The 20,238-nt window shown below is 47.3% G+C and overlaps 1 protein-coding gene and 1 pseudogene across 1 annotated transcript in view; one reads left to right on the top strand and one right to left on the bottom strand.

The window, feature by feature from the left end:
* Positions 1-20,238, bottom strand: part of TET3 (tet methylcytosine dioxygenase 3) — a 104,176-nt gene that overhangs the window by 43,999 nt on the left and 39,939 nt on the right. The window contains exon 4 of the mRNA XM_049651727.1: positions 5,850-7,983. Within this exon, the coding sequence (XP_049507684.1) occupies positions 5,850-7,983 (2,134 nt within the window). The remainder of the gene's footprint in view (positions 1-5,849; positions 7,984-20,238) is intronic.
* LOC125937174 (uncharacterized) lies at positions 19,304-19,402 on the top strand (annotated as a pseudogene).

Below are 20,238 nucleotides of genomic sequence, written 5' to 3'. Positions count from 1 at the left end.
CCCCCATTCAGAACTATGGTCTGTATTGAAGCACCCAGTGGACACTGCTACCAACCACATTTTCTGGACAACACTCCCCCCTCACCCAGACTCTCACCATGCTCTAGGCAAAAGGAGAGGTTTTTTCTTGTATTGGCCTTTGGCTACTCCTTTAGGGCAGGATGATCAACTGGATAAAAATACAGCATTTCTGTGAAGGCGACTCCTACCATCTAACTTCTAATCTGCTTCTCCTACATTTTGATGTCTCTAGCTGTCTGTGGGATGCTCCTCAGAGAAATCAGGACAAGGTTCAAAAGTTAACACAAGGGGTGCCTGGGTGGCTCAGTCGGTTAAGCGTCCGACTTCGGCTCAGGTCATGATCTCATGGCTCGTGAGTTCGAGCCCTGCGTCGGGCTCTGTGCTGACAGCTCAGAGCCTGGAGCCTGTTTCAGATTCTGTGTCTCCCTCTCTCTCTCTGACCCTCCCCCGTTCATCCTCTGTCTCTCTCTGTCTCAAAAGTAAATAAACGTTAAAAAAAAAATTTTTTTTTAAAGTTAACACAAACCAGTTTCCTTAACCATGAAATGATGAGCAGGTGATCTCCAAGGATGCATTCCCACTAAAAAGTCACCTGAACTCATTCCCTGTCCTAAACTGGCTCTTGTGAATTTCCCCATTTCTAGGGATAGATAAAATACATAGAGCCTAGTTATTGCAGCTCACTAGCTTGTGACAGTGGTATTACAGGATGGTTAAGGGGATCTCAAATGTGTGTCTCAAGATATTAGAAATGTATCAATACTCTCTTCCTCCAATAATTCAATAGAGAACTTCAACTTGTGCTAAGATTCCCCAAACCTTTACATACCACACTACCTTCTGGAGGAAGGCATTTCCTTTCACATATTCTAAATTTATTTCTTTGAAGCTTCAAGGGGTGCCTTTAATTCTAGTATTTCAAGATTTGGAGAATAAGTCCATACGAAGGCCATCCATACCTTCAGAAACTCATAGTCTGTATACAAGGGAAAAACAGTGCTCTTGGTGTTTGGGTTTTTGGTTATCCAGTAAAGCCTATATTGGCCAAAACTTCCGATTTGGCATACATCACCACATTGAATATGAAGTTTCTTTTGCTATGCTATAAAACCTTTCTATGCTTTTATAAAGTTGTTTGTTATTAGTGCATAATGGCATCTCCAAACTTCACCGTCACTTCCATGGAAAATTCTTCCTTATACTGACCTGCTCTGCACCTACCTACCACAGTTGAGGGGATGAGTTTCTGGAATATGAGATGGTTCCCATCTGATATCAATCCCAGAGTGAGCAGCCTTTATTCCTAACCCTTGTCCTGAGCCCGAGTTCACAGAGACAAATTCTGCCATACTGGTTGATGGAAGCAACAGTCCAGAAATGGGGTCTCCAGATACTTCTGGAAAACAGGATGGCTTTCCCTAGCATGAACCCCCAGCACCTAGAAACTGTTTCTAAGTGAATCCCTTCTTCTTCGCCCCTCTTCACACCTAATACCGCTATTTTACTTAGGACTCATTTCTCAATTAAACAATTTAAGAGTCCAACTGCCTAGGTTCAAATCTCACTTTTACCATGTGCTAGATGTGGACCTGGGTAAACTGCTGAGTCTGAGTTTGTTTCCTTCGTCATTAAGATGGAACTACTGACAGTACCCCCTTCATATAGATACTATTAGGATGAAATGACTAACTGTAAAGTACCTGGCACGGTGCCTGGAATAGAGCAAGTGTTTCATAAATATTATTATTACTATTACCATTACTACTACTACTATTATTATTATTATTATTCTCAATAGCTTCCTAACCAGTTTTCTGCCACAGGCTATTACCCTTCACCAATCTATCTTCCAAGCTACTTCCAGGATACACTGTCAAAACATTTCTTGATTATAAAATGCATATTTTATTATAGAAAGCTCAGAAAACATATAAGGGAAAAGTCAGCCACTGTCTGACCACAGAGACAACCACTAGTGATGTATTTCCTTCCATTCTTTTCCTTTTTCCTTTTTTTTCTTCAAATGTTTTTATTTGAGAGAGAGTGCGCACGCGTGTGCGCATGAACACAGTGAATAGGGGAGGGTCAGAGAGAGAGGGAGACACAGAATCCAAAGCAGGCTCCAGGCTCCGAGCTGTCAGTGCAGAGCCCAACGCGGGGCTCAAACCCATGAACCATGAGATCATGACCTGAGCTGAAGTCGGTCGCTTGACTAAGCCACCCAGATGCCCTCCACCTTTTTTTTTTTTTTTTTTTTTTTTACGTAGGTGAGATGATCATTTATGTACCGTTTAGGTGTGTACGTTGTTTCCAACTAAGCATTACCCCATAATTTAACATTTAACACCACGAGGTAGGTTTGGTTCTAATTCTCTGTTTAGGATGAGATGCAGATAAAACACGAACCAGAACAATAAATGACTGGTGGTAGGTCTCTCCACTCCCCTTATCTCTCACCCACTGCCCCGCCTTCCGGGCTGAGAGGCAACAGCTGCTGGCATTGCTACTGCCTGGTGTCTGTGATGCTGACACTCTCCTCCCTGCTCCTCTGCTCTCCAGCTTCAAGCTGAGACTTGTCCTCTCTGACGGAATGTGGAGCCCTGAGGGTTCGGGTCCACCCCTGTGCTACCGGCCTGCCGGCTTGCCTGCCAGCCTGCTCTGTTGCCCCGAACACGGTGCTCACACACGCCTGCGACTTCAGTGGCCACCGTCTCCCCTCTCCCCATCGGTGTTCACTACATGTTTCAAAACCCAGCCTGGAACAAGAGTTTCCAAAAGAAAACATGACCTCCCTAACAACAACCAAGCCCGGGGTTTCGGAGCGCTCTTGGCTCTTACCGTTTAGCCACATCCATTATGACTGCACAGGCACTGGGCCAACAGCTGTTGAATGGGTGACTGAATATCTTATTGTTTCTGTTGTCTCTTCAAGCAGACCACAGAGTCCTTCAGAGAGGAACCATGTCTCCTAATTTTTATCCTTAACGGTAGTTAGTACAGAACTAGTAATCAACAAATGACTGATGAATAAAGTAATAGCCAATACTTTTCTTCCTTTGTAATACGTATATTTTTACTTCTTTCTCTTGCCTTACTGCACTCAACAGGCTCGGTGACAGCTAACACACTTATAGTGTTTACAATGTGCCAGACACAATTCTAAGTGCTTTATACATTTCAACTAATTTAAACCTTCCAACAGCCCTGGTGAGGGGATACTATTATCTTTTTATTTTGTGCACGAGGAAGTGATGGAGTTAGAATTCAAATTTTTTTTTTTTAATGTTTATTTATTTTTGAGACAGAGAGAGACAGAGCATGAACGGGGGAGGGTCAGAGAGAAAGGGAGACACAGAATCTGAAACAGGCTCCAGGCTCTGAGCTGTCAGCACAGAGCCCGACGCGGGGCTCGAACTCACGGACTGTGAGATCATGACCTGAGCCGAAGTCGGACGCTTAACCGACTGAGCCACCCAGGCGCCCCAGAATTCAAATTTAAAAAACTAGTTTGATCAAGGGCACCTGGGTGGCTCACTCGGTTAGGCATCTGACCAGCTCAGGTCATGATCTCATGGTCAGTGAGTTCAAGTCCCACATCGGGTGAGCTCCAGCCCTGCTTCAGGTGAGCCCCACTTCTCTCTCTCCCCCTCCCTGCCCCTCGTAGGGTTCTCTCTCTCTCTCTCCTTCTCTCTCTCTGCCCTTTGTTCACTTGCACCCTCTCTCAAAAAAGCAAACCAAAAAAAACCCCCCCAAAAACTAGTTCGATCAAATATCATATCCATATAATCGAATTCAACAAAATATTTCTTTTTAAAATATTTTTTTAATTTATTTTTGAGAGAGAGAGAGAGGGAGAGAGCGAGCACCCAAAGAAGCTGGGGAGGGGCAAAGAGAGAGAGGGGAAACACAGAATCCAAATCAGGCTCAGAGCCTGACGTGGGGCTTGAACGCACTAACCATGAGATCATGACGTGAGCCAAAGTCAGACACTTAACCAACTGAGCCACCTAGACGCCCCAACAATATACACATATACATATATTAACAATTAATATATATATATATTTTTTAATGTTTTTGAGAGAGAGAGAGAGAGAGAGAACACGCGAGCAAGCGTGAGTGGGGGAGGGGCAGAGAGCGAGGGAGACACAGAATCTGAAGCAGGCTCCAGGCTCTGAGCTGTCAGCACAGAGCCCAACGCGGGGCTCGAACTCGGGAACAGCGAGGTCATGATGTAGGCCGAAGACAGACACTTAACCAACTGAGCCACCCAGGTGCCCCTTAATATGTTTAGTAAAGACCAACTATGGCCTAAGCATTATGTAAGGTTATGTCCTACTCTGCAGAGGAAGAAATACCTAACAATGTACTAAGTATCAGGCAGATGGGACAGATACACACCAAGGCAAAGAAAGAAAAGGGCAAAGGGAAGGGCCCAATTCCTATGATCAGAACAAGCCTCTCCAAAATGTTGAGAAATAAGGAGGCCCCCAAAGGCCTCTCATCATTAAGATCCAAGAATGAACAGGGTTAGCCGTCGACGGGACCACAACCCCAAAACATGTCTGTGAGCATTTGGCAGGACCCTCCACTTCTGTGCACTCTCAGACAGAAATATGGGGGCCAACTTGCCCTTGTTCCCCAAGTGATTCCTTATCTGGAGTACAGGAGTCTGGGGTAGCTGGAGTGGGCAGGACAGCCCAGCTCCTCCTTCCTGACAAGGACACAGCATCCCAACTAGTCACACAATTGACCTATTAATTTATTTTAATACACAGAGAACACAGACTTTTTGTAAGACTTGTTTTGTGTATCATAAAATCACAAGAATTTCAACATGCTCCTCACCAGCATCAACGTGCTTTTTGAGCAACATCTGAAACACATCTTTTACGGAACGCTTCATAAATAGCAGAGTCACAGCCTAGCATAGACCTGGGGCTTCCTGATACGTCACTGACCTCCCGAGACAGAAGCTCCCAGGAGCAGTCCTCATAGCCTTCGCTGTGTTTTCACTGGAAGGCAAGGCTCAGAAATGGACCAATTCCTCAGTGCTCTTACCCATAAGGCCTCAACCACCACCTGATGCTAACTATGTCCAAACCCACAGCTCAGAGCTCTAGGCTTTCAGCCTACCCAAACTCATCCCTCCTCCAAATATGTTTTTGGGGACCAGCACCACCAAGGTAGAGACCTGGGCTGTCCTAACCCCATACGTCCTCCTCCTGAGAGGCCCTCCACCCACCCGCTCTCTCAGGCCATTGTTATTTCTTGTTTGGCTCGTGACACCTTTCTTATAGGTTCCCCCACCAGGCAGGCTTTCCTCTCCACCACAAGCCAGAAAAGTCTTTCAGAAGCACAAAGTGACAGATTACTTGCTTTAAAACCCTCAGGAGGTCACTATTACCTATAAGATCAAGTCAGACTCCTGACCTCAGCTCATTATGCTGTGCAAGATCTGGCCCCTGGCTGCATCTCAGGCCACCTTTTGTTCCTACCCACATGTACTCCTCTCCTTTTGCTCCCCCTAGACCAAGAGCAGTCCAAATAAGCCCGACCCCCTCACAGCCACTAAGCTTAGGTCTCAACACACAAGGACCACCACCTCCTCTACGATGCCTTTGCCTCCATCTGGGCGACAAAGCGCCCATGCCCACCTCCACTGACATGCCCCATCACTGTCTCTTTCAATGTCTTTTCCACTAGCGTGTGAGCTCTTTTCTGTGTCCCCAGCCCTCAAGAGAATGACTCGCACACAGTAAACGTTTGCCAAACAACAGAATGAGCCCACCAGGCTTCTCCTTTCCCTGACACCCAGGTGGACTTACCGACACAATCGCAGGTGGGGAACTCAGCCTGGGCTCTCTTTGCAGGTGTGTCCAGCAGACTCTTGGTGGGTGTGTCCAGGTACTTAAGAGGTGACTCCAGGAAGCCACTGAGGGTGGGTGTGAGTGGGTTCTCGGCCTTGGTGGGTGTGGCCTCCTGGCCTCCCTCCTCTGAATGGAAGCAGGTGGTTGAGAGCACAGTCACAGCCCCCGAAGACTCGATCTTGATTTGCTTGGGGGAACGGGTAGAAAAAGGACTCTCGGGGGCTGGGAGACATGTTGGCTGGTTCTCGGGGTCCTGAATGGGCACAGATGGGGGGCCGGGAAGCCCAAAGCTATCCCCGAATTCAGCTTCAAACTGCCGGATGAGCTCTTCCAGCTTGTCATCGGCAGGGGGAAGAGGGCCGGCGGAGCCCGGCTGCAGGGTCACCATGGGGCTAGGGGACCTCATTTCCTGAGTAGGGGGCAGCAGGCTGTCCCCGGAGGGACTAGGTGCAAATAGCGCAAGAGAAGGTTCTGGGGGCAAGGGGACAGCAGAGCCCTGTGAAGCTGGGACAGGGGCAGGTGGATGTGCCTGCGCATCCTCAGAGGCTGGGGACCTCAGCCCTTCCAGGACAATTTGCCGCAGAGGCGGGAAGAGAGGCTGTGCTTCCCGTGGCCTGGACTTCTTGATCTGAATGGGCTTCCGGACACTGGGCTTGATCCCAAGGGCGGCTTTCTCGGTTCCCACGAGACCTCCAGCTGGTGCCAGGGGCTTCTTCTTCTTCTCCTTGGGTGGTCTGTCTGGAGGCCGTGGGGCAGGTGAACTTGGTGGGGCCCACCAGCCCGGAGCAGGAGGCTCCGTGGGAGGGGGGAAGGAGCCATCGTGGGCCTGGTCCAGGAAAAGAGTGCGCTTATGGTGAAGGTGCTGCTGCAGGGCGGTCTGGGCCTTCTGGTGGGTGTCGGGCTCTGCGGGTGCGGCGGGAGCCTCCCTCTGGAGCATGGGGGATGGGGACGGGGCTGGGGAGGAAGAGGGCACCTCCACCTTGACCTTGGGCTTGGTGGGCAGGGCCTCAGGCCGCTTGAATACTGACTGGATGTAATCACTGGCGCTTCCCAACAACTGCTCCAGTTCAGCCATGGGGTCAGGGCTTGGGCGGGGCATGGGCCAAGAGCTCCGTGGAGTTGCTGGTGGGGTATCAGTGCCCCAGGCTTCAGGAAACTCTGTCCTAGGAGTTGCTGGAGGGAAGGCAGGGCTATCAGGAGCAAAGGACGCGTGCTCTTCAGCGGGGACCACAGGCCACGAGGGGGCCCGGAGGTAGGACTGGGGAGATCGGAAAGGGGCAGGAGGGGACAAGGCCTCAGGGAGGGGGCAAGAAGCCTGGGAGGAGGAGTGGGAAGGCTGAGGGAGGGCAGAGGAGAGCTGTGTGAGGGCCTCAATGGCGATGGCTGTCTGCAGGCTGATGTTCTTTTCCTTGGCGATGCTCAGGGCACTCTGGGACAGGGGCAGGCCCTCTGGGGGAGGTATCTGGGGAACCTCAGAGCTGAGGAGTGGCCTGGTGCTGGGTGCTGGGAGGCCAGCCTCACCAGAAGGTAGAGTCCCTGGGAGCCTGGGCCGCTCTTCCCCTCCCTCCACGACCACAGACTTGATCTTCCCCTCCAGCCACTCGAGGTAGTCAGGGCATTCTGGGCCATCGCAGTTGCAGTTGGGCGGTTTCATGCCATGCCGAGCGAGGGCCAGGGCCGTCTGCAGTGTGTCCAGGTCTTCGCTGCCAGCAGAGCAGCCCTCGGGCCCTGACCGGGGTCCCCTGCTGTTGTTCCCAGCCTCGCGACTCATCTCACGGTTGAAGGTTTCATAAAGCCGGGTGCTAAGGGCCCCATAAGAGGACACAGCTTCGGCCACAGCCGAAAAGGCCACCAGATCGTGGGCATCTTCCAGGCGAGCAGTGTGAGCTGGGCCTGGGGCAGCGTCCCAGTCGGGCTTCTGGTCTACTCGCCAAGGACCCCCAGTCCCCAGCAGACTGGGTCCAGCGGGTTCTCTAGCACCATTGACCGGCACCCCTGAGGCGCTTAGCTGCCGTGAGTCCCCATGGTACACTGGCCCTGAGTCCATCTGACCTGGAACAGGTCCATCAACTGGGCTGAGCTCTGAGCCTGTCTGAAGAAAGAAAGAGAGAGAGAAAAAGAGGAAAAAGATGAGCCATAATATTAGAAAAGCACTGTCCTGCTTCACACCATTCAGATGCACACCTAAACCCTGCTTTTCTTGCAAACTCTGTCTCTGATACAGCTTGAACCTGAACTCATCTTCATGTCTCCTTTCCCAGCTAGCTGCACCAACAAAAATGAAAGGTAGGTCTTTAAAAGGTCCTAATTCAGAATTCTGAATGTCGCTCACATCCTTTTAGAGCCTAAGATCAATCACACTGACAAGGCTCCCCAGAAACCAAGCATTTATTAAGGAGTTTCCAAAAAGATCGTTAATTCTCAATAACCAAAGTGACACCAGGACTACACTGATTTTGGTTTTTCTCAAGAGAAAGCTAACCAAGCACACCAACTAGCAATATGCCATAAGTGTGCAGTGTGTGTGTGTACAGGGAGGGAGCGAGCAGCCTTCATGAACAAATGCAGCCTGGACAAGGGGTCAGCCACAGCTTTTCAGTGGGAAGGAACCCACAGTATTTTTTCTCTGCCTGTTACTGTCCTCACTTAAGCCCTGGCTGAGCTCTGAGAGCTGGCGACAAGATGACATTCCCACTCCCAGCCCCAGCCAGGCCCAAGGGAAACACTGATGATTGGACACTGCGTACGCTTAGCGCCTCTTGTCGAGCTGGTCATGCCAGTAACAAGCAAGTTGCTATTTGGATGAAGATCCAGGCCTCTTCCCAAGCCCAAAACCACCCCTATACACCTGATACCCAGCAAAGCACACAGAAGGGGGAGGGCATAAAAAGGAAGGAGCCAGGTGGCCCAGCCCAGGAACTTAAAAGCTGATACAAAAATGTGAAATTCAGTTTGCAGAATTCATCCCTCCAGAAAGGAAAGTTCTTCCTTACAATAGAATGCCAACAAAAAAATGTAGGAGGGATGATGGATTTGGGAAGTCCTCAGTGGATGCTACAAGTAGCAGGTGAAATCTTGATGGGGCACAGGATATATACATGGTCTCAAAGTATTTCCTCCAAAATCAATGAGTTATAATAGTAAAGAGAAATCTGGCAGACATCACCGTAACCGAATGATCAAAGTTATCATCACCAATATTGCAACCAACATCATGAGATTCTTGATATGATACACTAAGAAGGTTATAACATCACTCACACACAACTCCAGCCAAAATGTACAACCTGAATCTAAGTATGAGGAAACATCAAATAAATCCAAATTGGAGGGCATTCGAGATAGCACCTGGATTGTTTTCTTCAAAAATTTCAAAGACAAGAAAGACAAACATCTCTGCAAACATCTTCAGCTTACTGAAGACACAGGATGGTGAAACGCATGCTCATGAGTTAGATCTTGGACTGGGGAAAACAGCTTAAACGTACACCATTGGGACATGTGATGCAATTTGAATATGGATGTGGATAAGATCACACTGTGTCAATCTCGGTCTTCTTGACTTGGGATTATTTTACTCTGATTATGTAAAAGGATGTCTTTGTCCTTAGGACACGGACAACACACACTGAAGTATTCAGGGTAAAGGAACAGAGTATCTCTAACAATCTCAAGTGGTTCAGAAAAGTATTATATGCATATAAAAAATATACACATATAAAGAAAATGACAAAGCGAAATGTGAACCATTTTAGTATGTGCGAGTCCCAGGTACTTTTCTTGCAGCCTTTCTATAAACACTAAAATAAAGTGTATTAAATAGAGGGTTAAAACGATACTAGTCCCCGGACTGTCAGACATGGCCATCCTGGGCTCCAAAGCAGTGGTGGGAAGGTGGGATTTGGGATCAGCCCTATGGGAGGTGAGCAGAGGCCCAGCCTACGGTTCCCACCCCATCCTCATCATTGCTCCAACTCTGGTCACTAAGGACTCACATGCTTTTCCAACAGACTTTTCTGAGATTTCCACGTGTAGTTCTCATTGCCGGGAATGCCCTGCCCAGCCTCTGTGGGGCCACTCTAGCTTATCCTCAAACACCAGCTCAATGTCACCTCCTCCCCAACCTGGTTGGCAGACATACCTGTGGCTCCTTCCCCCAGCCTCCCATAGTACCTTGTAGATGCCTCTTTTAGCACTTTTCACATGCTCCTACTATTATTCAAGCAGCTGCCTCTCCCACCAGATGCTAGCTCCTTCAAAACAAAATCCAAATCTTAACCACTTCTGCACCTCCTGCCCACAGCTGCTGCAGTAACACCCTCGCAGCCCAGGGAAAGGCTTCCCATCCCCCACTGGCCACAGACTAAGCAGCCTTTCCCTGACCATCTCTCCAAACGCGGAACTAGGAAAGAAACCTTTCCCTTAGGAATGTGGTTGATCACCCAGTAGTCCCTTCCCTCCTTCTCAAAACCTAAACTACCACGACAGCAAAGGCTACAAAGTCTGAAGTGGCCAAATTTTACACGCTTCTGTGTAAAAGACAGAAGGAGCACGCATAACCCAGAAGAAACATGAGGGAGTAGCATGGATTTACAAAAACAGTGTCAGGAAGACTAATGCTGTGTGAGCTGAGGCTTCCCCAAAATGGTCAAGACAACTAAAAGGATTTAAAAAGTTATTTTTGGTTTGTGAATAAGAACAAGGAAGGGCTAGGCTGGCGCTTGTGCCTCTGAATTTCCTGGGAAAGAAAATGCTCTTCAGACCAAAAAGAGAAGGGCAGAGTGGACACAAAAAGGAAGGAAAGTAAAGCCAGGATGGGTGGGGAGATTTTAAGAAACTCTAAACTGCAGTTTCTCGGCCAGGAGATCCCACTGATCCATTCCTCAACACCTGCTGGTGATCCCGGAAGAAATATGCCGCCAGGAGAAGGTGTCTTCAGGCGGGAAAAGGGCAGGGATCATTCCCGACTTTAGTCCACTGAGCGAGGTCTGCCCCCGTAAGATTTCTGAATGGGTAACTGAGGGAACAAACCACAAAGAGCCAGGTTCACCAAAGGCCATCAACATCCAACTAATCTGCTTTTGTGTCCTATGGTCATTGGACCAGGGGATGGGGAGACATCCTGCCTCACAGGTCACAAACTCAAGCAAGCAAGGCAGTTCAAGGGCTGCAGGCCAAATGAGCCACAGATCTGTTTTGTTTGGCCTACACAGTATTTTTATTTGTCTTTCCAACACTAAAAAAATAATAATCAAATTTTACACGAAACCCAGATTATCTCGAAGGTCCACACTTCACTCGGCAGAAGAGCAACAGCTACCACTCCAGGTCACGCCCACACTCGCCATCTGACACTGCTTTCTTGAAACCAAGGCCAGGGGTCAGAGGTTACTTATTAATTGCCTGAATTCATGATCACTTCATTCGTTTGTGTTACTTGCCAAGCCCTTGCAGGCATTTGCACTTGTAACTTGGGCTACAGATGTTGAAGTTTCCTAAGATCTGCCATGATCCCTTCGTGGGCCAGAGAATTAATTACAGGGCCAGACAGGCTGGCTCACCACTGGCAGGATGACTATACTCAAACTCAAGTGGTGTATCAACTGGAGGGGGAAGGTCTTCAGTGGTCTGCCACAGGCCTCTGTCCTCAGAACTGTCCTGTTCAACATATTTATCAAGAATAATAGAGAAGGCACACTTATTAAACAGTCAAATGTTGAAAATAAGACAGATAGAGACAGGCTGACTGACAGGACCCGATGCCAAAAGGTCAACAGGCTGGAGAGAGAGAAAAAAAATCTAACAGGGTAAACAGGGTCTTATACTTAGGCCCCAAATAATGTATGTGCAAATCAAAGATGGCAGCACTGCACATAAAAATGTCTTCGGATGGGGCACCTGGGTGGCTCAGTCGGTTAAACAGCTGACTTCGGCTCAGGTCATGATCTCATGGTTTGGAGTTTGAGCCCCTCATCGGGCTCTGTGCTGTCAGCTCAGAGCCTGGAGCCTGCTTCAAATTCTGTGTCTCCTTCTCTCTCTGTCCCTTCCCCCCTCATGCTCTCTCCCTGCCTCAAAAAGTAAATAAACATTAATAAATGACATTTAAAAAAAATGTCTTCGGAATCAGGAGAGGTGAAAGACTAGCTGATGATGATACATGCAAAGTGATCATTTGGCAACTTCAATTTTTTTTTAACGTCTATTTTTGAGGGAGAGAGTGAGACAGAGCACAAGCGGGGGCAGGGGAGACAGACACACAGACACACACACACACACACACAGACACACACACACACACACACACACACACACACACACACACAGAATCCAAAACAGGTTCCAGGCTCTTGAGCTGTCAGCACAGAGCCAAACATGGGTCCTGAACTCATGAACTGCAAGACCATGACCTGAACCAAAGTCAGACAATTAACCGACTGAGCCACCCAGGCGCCCCATGATTTGGCAGTTTCAAAAGGTCTTATAATCAGGATTTTTTCCAACTTCTTTACTACAATCCACAGTAAGAAATGCATCTTACAACACGACCCGTTATGCACTTACATATATGACAAGTTGGACAAATATTTCCCCTTACTAACACACAAATGCCTCCCTCCCTCTCTCTTTCTGGCAGGTTGCAACCTTGTAAATTGATTTTATAGTCCACTAGTGGGTTGTAAGCCATAGCTGGACACATACACAGCCATGACCTGACTGGAGCAGGACCCACAGCACAGGTACTGACAGCCCCACTCTGCCCACCCAGTCCCTACCTGACCCAGGATTTCCCTTGGGGCTACCCCTGAGGGGGCACAGAGCAGAGCAAGCAAGGCAGTTCAAAACCATAGAGGAACCCTTTGGGTTCTAACGAAGATAAATTCATGAAAGTCTTTAAACATCTGAAGTCTCTCAGTAGACTGTTTCGAGTGACTTTAAGCTTTAGAGAAGTGAACTTAGGCTCAACTTAGGCAAGACTTAAAAATTTTTTTTAACATTTATATATTTTTGAGAGAGAGAGAGAGAGAGAGAGAGAGAGAGAGAGAGAGAGAGAGAGAGAACGCAAGCAGGGAAAGGAGCAGAGACACAGAATCTGAAGCAGGCTCTAGGCTCTGAACTGTCAGCACAGAGCCCAACGCTGGGATCAAATCCACCAGCTGGGAGATCGTGACCTGAGCTGAAGTCTGAGGCTTAAACAACTGAGCCACCCAGGTGCCCCTAGGGAAGACTTTTAAAACTTAGAGATGCAAATGCACTGAATCTTGTCCCCCCTAACAACCAGGAAGCAGCAAGTCCTTGTCAATGGAGACTTGAAAAAGGAACAAGACAGTTATCAGGCGATTACTGGCAGAGAGGCAGGACAATGCTGGAGGGTGGATGCTAGTTGAGGCGCTTTCAAAATCTCAGTTCAGAAATACCCCAGCTCTAAACCCTTCCAAGCTCTCTCTCTCTCTCAATCCTTGCTCCCCTCTGGGCTCCAGCAAGTGCCACTCCAAGGATGTTCCCCAGTGTCTGCTTTTTGTCTGGACCTCTCAACCAACCCCCAGCTGGCTCCAACCTCTGAGACGTGTTACAAGCTGAGTGAGAGCCAGCTTGTCTCAAACAGAACTGAACTCCTCTCCCCACCTACAACAGCCCCTTTTCCAATTTCCTATTCTTGCCGGCATGCTTACGCTCGCCAATGTTCCTAACCCCAACGTCACCCGTGTTCTTCCAGTGTGCCTGGTCACAAGACCCAAACAATTCTAAGTGAGAACACCTCTCTGTTCTATCTCCTCCCTCCCCATTCCTGTCCCCCTAATTTGAGCCTTGGTGTGTGTGCACACTTTCTAATTGTCAACCTGCCAGTGTCCCCTTTAAGCAACTCTATGTGCCCCCAGCCCCCACCTCAGCCACCATCTCTGTTGCTGATGATGCCTCACCCTCCCTCAAGACTCCCAGCACACTCTCAGGCCCAGCAACTATGCTGTGAGGTAGCCCAGGCCACATGCAAAGGCTACCTGCAGGTGTCTGAGCTGACATTCTGAGAAGTCCCAGCCAATAGCTGCATCACCTGCCAAATGTGTGAGTAAAGGAATCCTTCAAGGATTTGAGCCCAGGGGTCAAGTTACCTCCAAGTTTTGAGCCTCCCCAGCTGAGGCCCTAAAAACATCAAGGGCCAGAGCCAAGCTTCCCATGCCATATCCTCCCTGACTTCTGAATCCAAGGGCTCCATGAGCATAATAAAATGATTGCTTTATGCCACTAAATTTTGGGGTGGCATTAAAAACCAGACTGTATTTCGGGAACATTAAGAAGTTTATAAGTGAAAAAAGACAGACTATAAACAAATGCCCCAAAGCACATGAGCGCTGTGAAAACAGTGTGGAACACAGGGTGGGGGGTCACTCCTATCTGGGCGGGTGGACAGGGGAGTCAGGAAAAGTCTCATTTTGAGGGCACCTGGCTGGCAAAACTACTCTGCAAAGCTATTCCTGTCCCAAATTTACAGATGAAGAAACTGAGGCTCAGAGAGTTTAAGGAACTTGTCCATGATGCACAGGTAGTAGGAAATAAAGCCAGAATTTAGAATCAGGTCCACCTGTCTCCACGCTTCCTCCTTGGAGGTGTTCAAGTGGGAAGCCATGGCAGACAGGCTGTGGAGGATTCAGACACCTGTTGGGAGAATTAATTGTATGCTCATCACCATCTCTCCCAGCCCTGTGGTCCTTGATCTCGAGGTCATGAATTTTGAGCCCCACATTGGGCATAGAGATTACTTAAAAAAAAAAAAAAAAAAGATCTCAACTCAAAGTAACCTTGGGGATAGGCAGGTATTTTGGAGGAGGGGGAGGAGAAGGAATTCCTGGAGGAGGGAGAAGCATATGCAAAAGCACAGATTCCTGAGAAGGCCTGCAGGCCCAGGGAAAGGTTAAGCTGGGGAGCACTGCTTGAGCACGAAGTGTGGTGAGGACAGGCCTGTGGCTCACTGCAGAACTGATTTACCTTTTAGGAGGGGCAACCAAATGTCCCCGTGGAACTCAGACTGTAGGCTACAAGGCCGGCGGCCTAAAGACCAGTTAGGAGACGATACCAGGGTAAGGGCCTGAACTGAGTAAGGCAACAGCAGGGAGATGAAGATGAACGACAGTGATGGGAAGAAATGATTAAATGTAGGGGCAAGAAACGGAACCAAGCGCCCCTGATGAAGTCCTTCTTCACCAGTCCTGCCCACCACAGGGTATGAACCAGACCCCACAGTCACCATGCACAGCCACCTTCTGTTGGGGGATCTCTTCCTGGGAGTATGACCAAGTACACTGCAAGCTCCTGCACTAAAGCTCCCATCACACCTTCAGAACCTGGCAGAGTACTCAGTAGATGTTCAGAAAGATCTGCTGCTTCTTCCTCCCAGGAGCTGGCAGCTAGCAGCCTTGAAAAGAGGGTCTGTGAAGCTCTGGGCAGAGCCGGCAGCGGCTCCTCTACTAGGCACCTGGCAACAACGTTCACACTATACACGCCCGTGAAGCTGCCAGTGCCATCAGTAATACCTTTGTCATAAGTGACTTAGGAACCTGACAACTCATCTTGGAACAGCCTGCCCCAACTCTGCCCTCCATAGAAAGGCCCACCAAAAGTGGGCCCCTTCTTATGGCCTCTTTCCAGGTATAAAACCTCGCCTTGGCCTCCACATACCTACCTTATGTGGAGGTAGGGATCCACATACCCTACCTTACCCAGTCCGTTCCCTGCCTCACAGTGTGACTAGCAAGGCTCTGACCCATCCCAAGCTCAGCCTTGTCCAAGCTGGGGGTGCCTCTCAATGGGGGGACAACAGGGGCTTGTTACTACAAGACAGACTAAATGCCCTTCTCAGATCCAAGAAGAGTCTTAATCCCTCACCCCACTTCATGAAGACTTGCCAAGTGCATCCAGCTCTGCCAGCCCATCCTCACGATTCTAACCCTGAGGGACCCACGTCTCCCTCCAGTGGTCTAGGAACCTCTATTGGGATTGGTCCCTGTACCCTGCCTGGTCGGGATTCCCAAGGTTCCTCCCACCTCCCCCTTTACAGCCAACTCCTTCTGCTCCCAATTCCCCATAGCTGGTTCCCCCCGACATCTGCAGGTATTCAACAATAGCCTACCCTCCCCACCTGAGGGGCTCCAGAGAAGTATGGAACCACACCCCCAAACATCTCATTTTGTCTAGAACACAGGGAGAGCGGCAGAAAAATACGACATTTTTCCAAGTCTTTTCTGACTCTCAGACTATCAATACACTGAAACCAAATCAGCAATCCCCTATCAAAAGGAAACAGAAGGAAGGAAGGAAGATAAAGACTACCATCTTGAGAGATCAAAGTCCTCGTTGACCATACCATCTCAGGGCCTCTAGGAAAGGAGGCGTCATAAGAGGCACAGAGTCCAGAGAGTTTTCTGCTGGCCGTCAGCACTTACACACCATGTTAGAAGAAACCTGTCTGGGAAGGTGTATCCAGCCAGGATGAAAAAGTCTGCAGTCAATAAAGGCCAGTGGCTGGGAGGTAGGGCCGGTCTAGGATGCATCCTCTACAGTGGAATCTCCAAGAACGAATTCTCGTGGGATTCCAAGACAGTGGTGGCCGCTCCCTACCCAGCTGGCCAGTAGACCCCACCCACCACTTTCCCCGCCTCTGCCAGCAGCTCAGCTCCTCTGCCCTCCAGCAGCTGTTCAGGGGGTTGGACTTCCCAGCTCTGCCCTTTCCCCCAGTCCTAGAGGTCGGCGGCCAAGCCCTTCCTCCCCTCCCCCAATGTCTCATTGCACAGGGGCTGTGTTTATGGCACGCTCCATCTAGAGGTGATCAATTATTCATCTCTTAAGAGGATTCTCCCCTCCTGGGATTTACTGATGAAACAAATCTGTGAGTGGGGAAGGAGACTTTTAGGGGAGCCCTTTCAGGGGATGTGCGCGCGCGCGTGTGTGTGTGTGTGTGTACACTGGCTAGCCCAGTCCCATGTCTGCACTCTCCACACCAAGCTCTCTGCAAACAGCAAATCTCGGGGGTTATGTCTAACTTCTGGAGACTGTCACGTATTGGCAAAGGGTGTTCCTGTATGAGGTGGGGGGAGGCAGTGGCTCTTGTGGTTAGTATGTACATATCAATAAAACACTTTAAAATCTAATTTTGTTTTTCCTACTACAAATTGGATACAGATGCAGCAGATCTCTCAATGGCTGGGATGATGCTTGGGAAAAAGCTGAATTAGACTTGATGACCTCAGACCTAATTCCCTGAACTCACCATATCTGGCAGAAGCACAGGCTGTCACTGTTCATGCCCTCTGCCCCAACAGTAATCAATGTGGTTTCAGGGAAGAAAGGAAGAGAAACTAGGAAAAGTCTAAGGACCCTGATGGAACACTTTTAGACGGGCTGAGCATCACGCTAATTACTGCCCCCTCACTTACTTCCTCCAATCATCATAAACTTCTACAAGATAGAGATGTACCTCCACAGATGAGGACCCTGAACACAGAGAGGCTAAGTAACTTTCCCAAGATCACAAAGCAATCCAGAAGAGCACAGCGATTTTTAACCATTAAGTATTCCTAATCTCACTTCAGGAAATGTAAACAAAATAAGACAATTAAAGAAACAAAAAAGTTACATGTGCCAAAGATTTCCCCTGAAGCATTAACGGTAAAAAATTACAAATACCTTAAGTGTCCCAACAATAGGGGAATGGTTTTAAAGTGCTTTGTTAGTTCTTCTTCACAAAAAGAAAATGGGGAATAAACATATGAAAAAAAAATACTCGACTCCATTAGTAATCAGAGAAATACAAAATAAGACCACTGTGAGACTCCATTTTATATTCTCTATATAGCATTTAGTTTTAGCTTAATTCTGCTGGTATACACTAGAGAAAATTCATCAATGTCCAATCATTCCTAGTCTCACCGGCTATTTTTTTTTTTTAATATTTTGTCTTTTAAGTAGTGTTTTTTTAGTGTTTATTTTTGAGACAGCGAGCGAGAGAGTGAGCGAGTGGGGTAGGGCAGAGAGAGAGGGAGACACAGAATCTGAAAGCAGGCTCCAGGCTTTGAGCTGTCAGCACAGAGCCTGACGCAGGGCTCGAACTCATGAATCGCAAGATCATGACCTGAGCCTAAGCGGGACAGAAAGCCTTGCTTTCTGAAATAAGTACTGATACAATGTCCATAGAATATGTTGTTATTTCTTTTATGAATACTTGTCTTAGGCCTTTTCTTCCACATGGCAACCTTTCTTTGGAAAATAAAGTACATAAATATTCATTCTTTCATCCTAATTGTTATTCTGTACATGTATTAGCATGCCTCTTTAGTTTACTTAGGGTAGGACAGGATGCTAAGATATCACTTGAAGTACAATCTTGGTTAATTGGAATCTAGCTTACTCTTATTTTAATAACTTTATTTTAATAAAATGAACAAGATCTCAAAATGAAGAAAAAAAAGACTGTTTAATTCATATTTTGCCCTCACCAGTTACTAGCTGTGTGAACTTCCACAAGTTAGTTAACCTGTGTCTCATTTCTCTATCTGTAAATCTGGGGTTAAAAGTTAACCTCTCTGTGCCTTTGTTTCCTCATCTGTATATCAGGGGTTAATAACAGTACCTAACCTCACAAGGTTGTCATGATTAAACAAATTAACACGTGAAGAACACTTACAATAGTACCAGGTACCTAATAAGCCCCATGAAAGGGTACTTTTGTTTCACATGAAGTGCTGGTGGGGTTTAGCAGGAATTTTTTTTCTCACACACCACTAGTAGAGGGCAAAACAGAAGAACCATTTTGGAAAGGTTTGTGGTGTTTCTTTTAATGGTAAACATACCCATACCCCATCATCTTGCAATTCCACTCCCAGAGAAACTCTGCACACATGCATCAGGAGATGTGTACTCAAGGGTTCATCGCAGCATTACAAATAAAAACCAAATTGTGGAAATACTTTTAAGTGCCCACCAACCAGAGGGACAATAGAATATTATACAGCAGTGCAAACAAATGAACCACAGGAACACAAACAAATCTCAGAAACTACACCGAGTTAAAAAAAAAAAAAAAAAAAGTAAGCCTCGGAAGACTATATATAGACTACCAATTCTACAAAGCTCAAACAAAAAAATAAAATTAAATGTATTGTATAAGATTTAATAAAATGTATGTAATTAAAACTTGTTTTTAAAGCAAGGGAATGATAAACACAAAATTCAAGGGATTGGTAACCTCTGGAGGTAAAGAAGGGGTACAGGGCTAGGGGAAACACCCAGGTGGTTTCAGTGATGTTGGCAATGTTCTAGTTTTTATCTTGGGTAGGTACTTCACATGTGTGCATTATCATGCTTTATCTGTTTAACGTACGTAAAACACTAGGTCAAGTATGTTTCAAATAATATGTGAGAGTGCTCGCTTTGGTAGCACATACTAAAATTGGATACAGAGAAGATGAACATGCTCCCTACCCAAGGATGACACCCAAATAATACATAAGAACAATTATAATACATACTACTTCATCAGTACATGTATAACTGCTCAAAACGATAAAAAAAATAAGAACGTTTTGGGGTGCCTGGGTGGCTCAGTCGGTTAAGGGACCGATTCTTGCTTTCAGCTCAGGTCATGATCTCAGAGTTCCTGAGCTCCAGGGCCAGGATGTCCAACAGCCTAGCGTTTGCTCGGGGCTATGCTACAAGTGCAGAGCCTGCTTGGGATTCTCTTTCTCCCTCTCTCTCTGCTCCTGCCCAGCTCACGCTTGCATGCTCTTTCTTTCAAAATAAATAAGCAAACGTTAAAAAAAAAAAAGAACATTTTTATAAAAACACAGGGAAATGTCTTAAATGAAAAAAGAAACTCAAGAATGTACTTGTACTCATAAATAGATGCTTCCTGAGGGTTTTTATGACGGGGAAGTGTTTATACACTATTTGAAGTGGAAAAACGAAACAAGATTCAAAATATTGCCCAATTTAAGAATTCAGTTCTGTCCACAATGCACGCTTGTGCACACACACAAAACACCAAGGGAAAATACGCAGAAATGTTAACAATGCTCATCGCATGGTAGTATAGAATGGGAATATTTTCTTGTTCATAGTCTCCATAATTCATTTGAAGTATCAGATTTTTATTTAAGGGGAAAGTGTTAGAATAGAGTAGATACAACACACCTGAAACCTCACACACACTACGCTTGAACAAAGACTGGAAGGGGGCTTCAGGGAGAGGAATTTGTGGATGAAGTTTCCTCTTGCTATTTCTGTTGCTACGGAGTTGTATTACCCATCTCCCCAACACACACACACACACACACACACACACACACACACACACACACAC

This window comes from Panthera uncia (genome assembly GCF_023721935.1).
Source record: "Panthera uncia isolate 11264 chromosome A3 unlocalized genomic scaffold, Puncia_PCG_1.0 HiC_scaffold_11, whole genome shotgun sequence".
In the NCBI taxonomy this organism is placed as follows: Eukaryota; Metazoa; Chordata; class Mammalia; order Carnivora; family Felidae; genus Panthera; species Panthera uncia.
The sequence above is the reverse complement of the archived record's forward strand: the minus strand, read 5'-3'. Positions and strand labels throughout refer to the sequence as shown.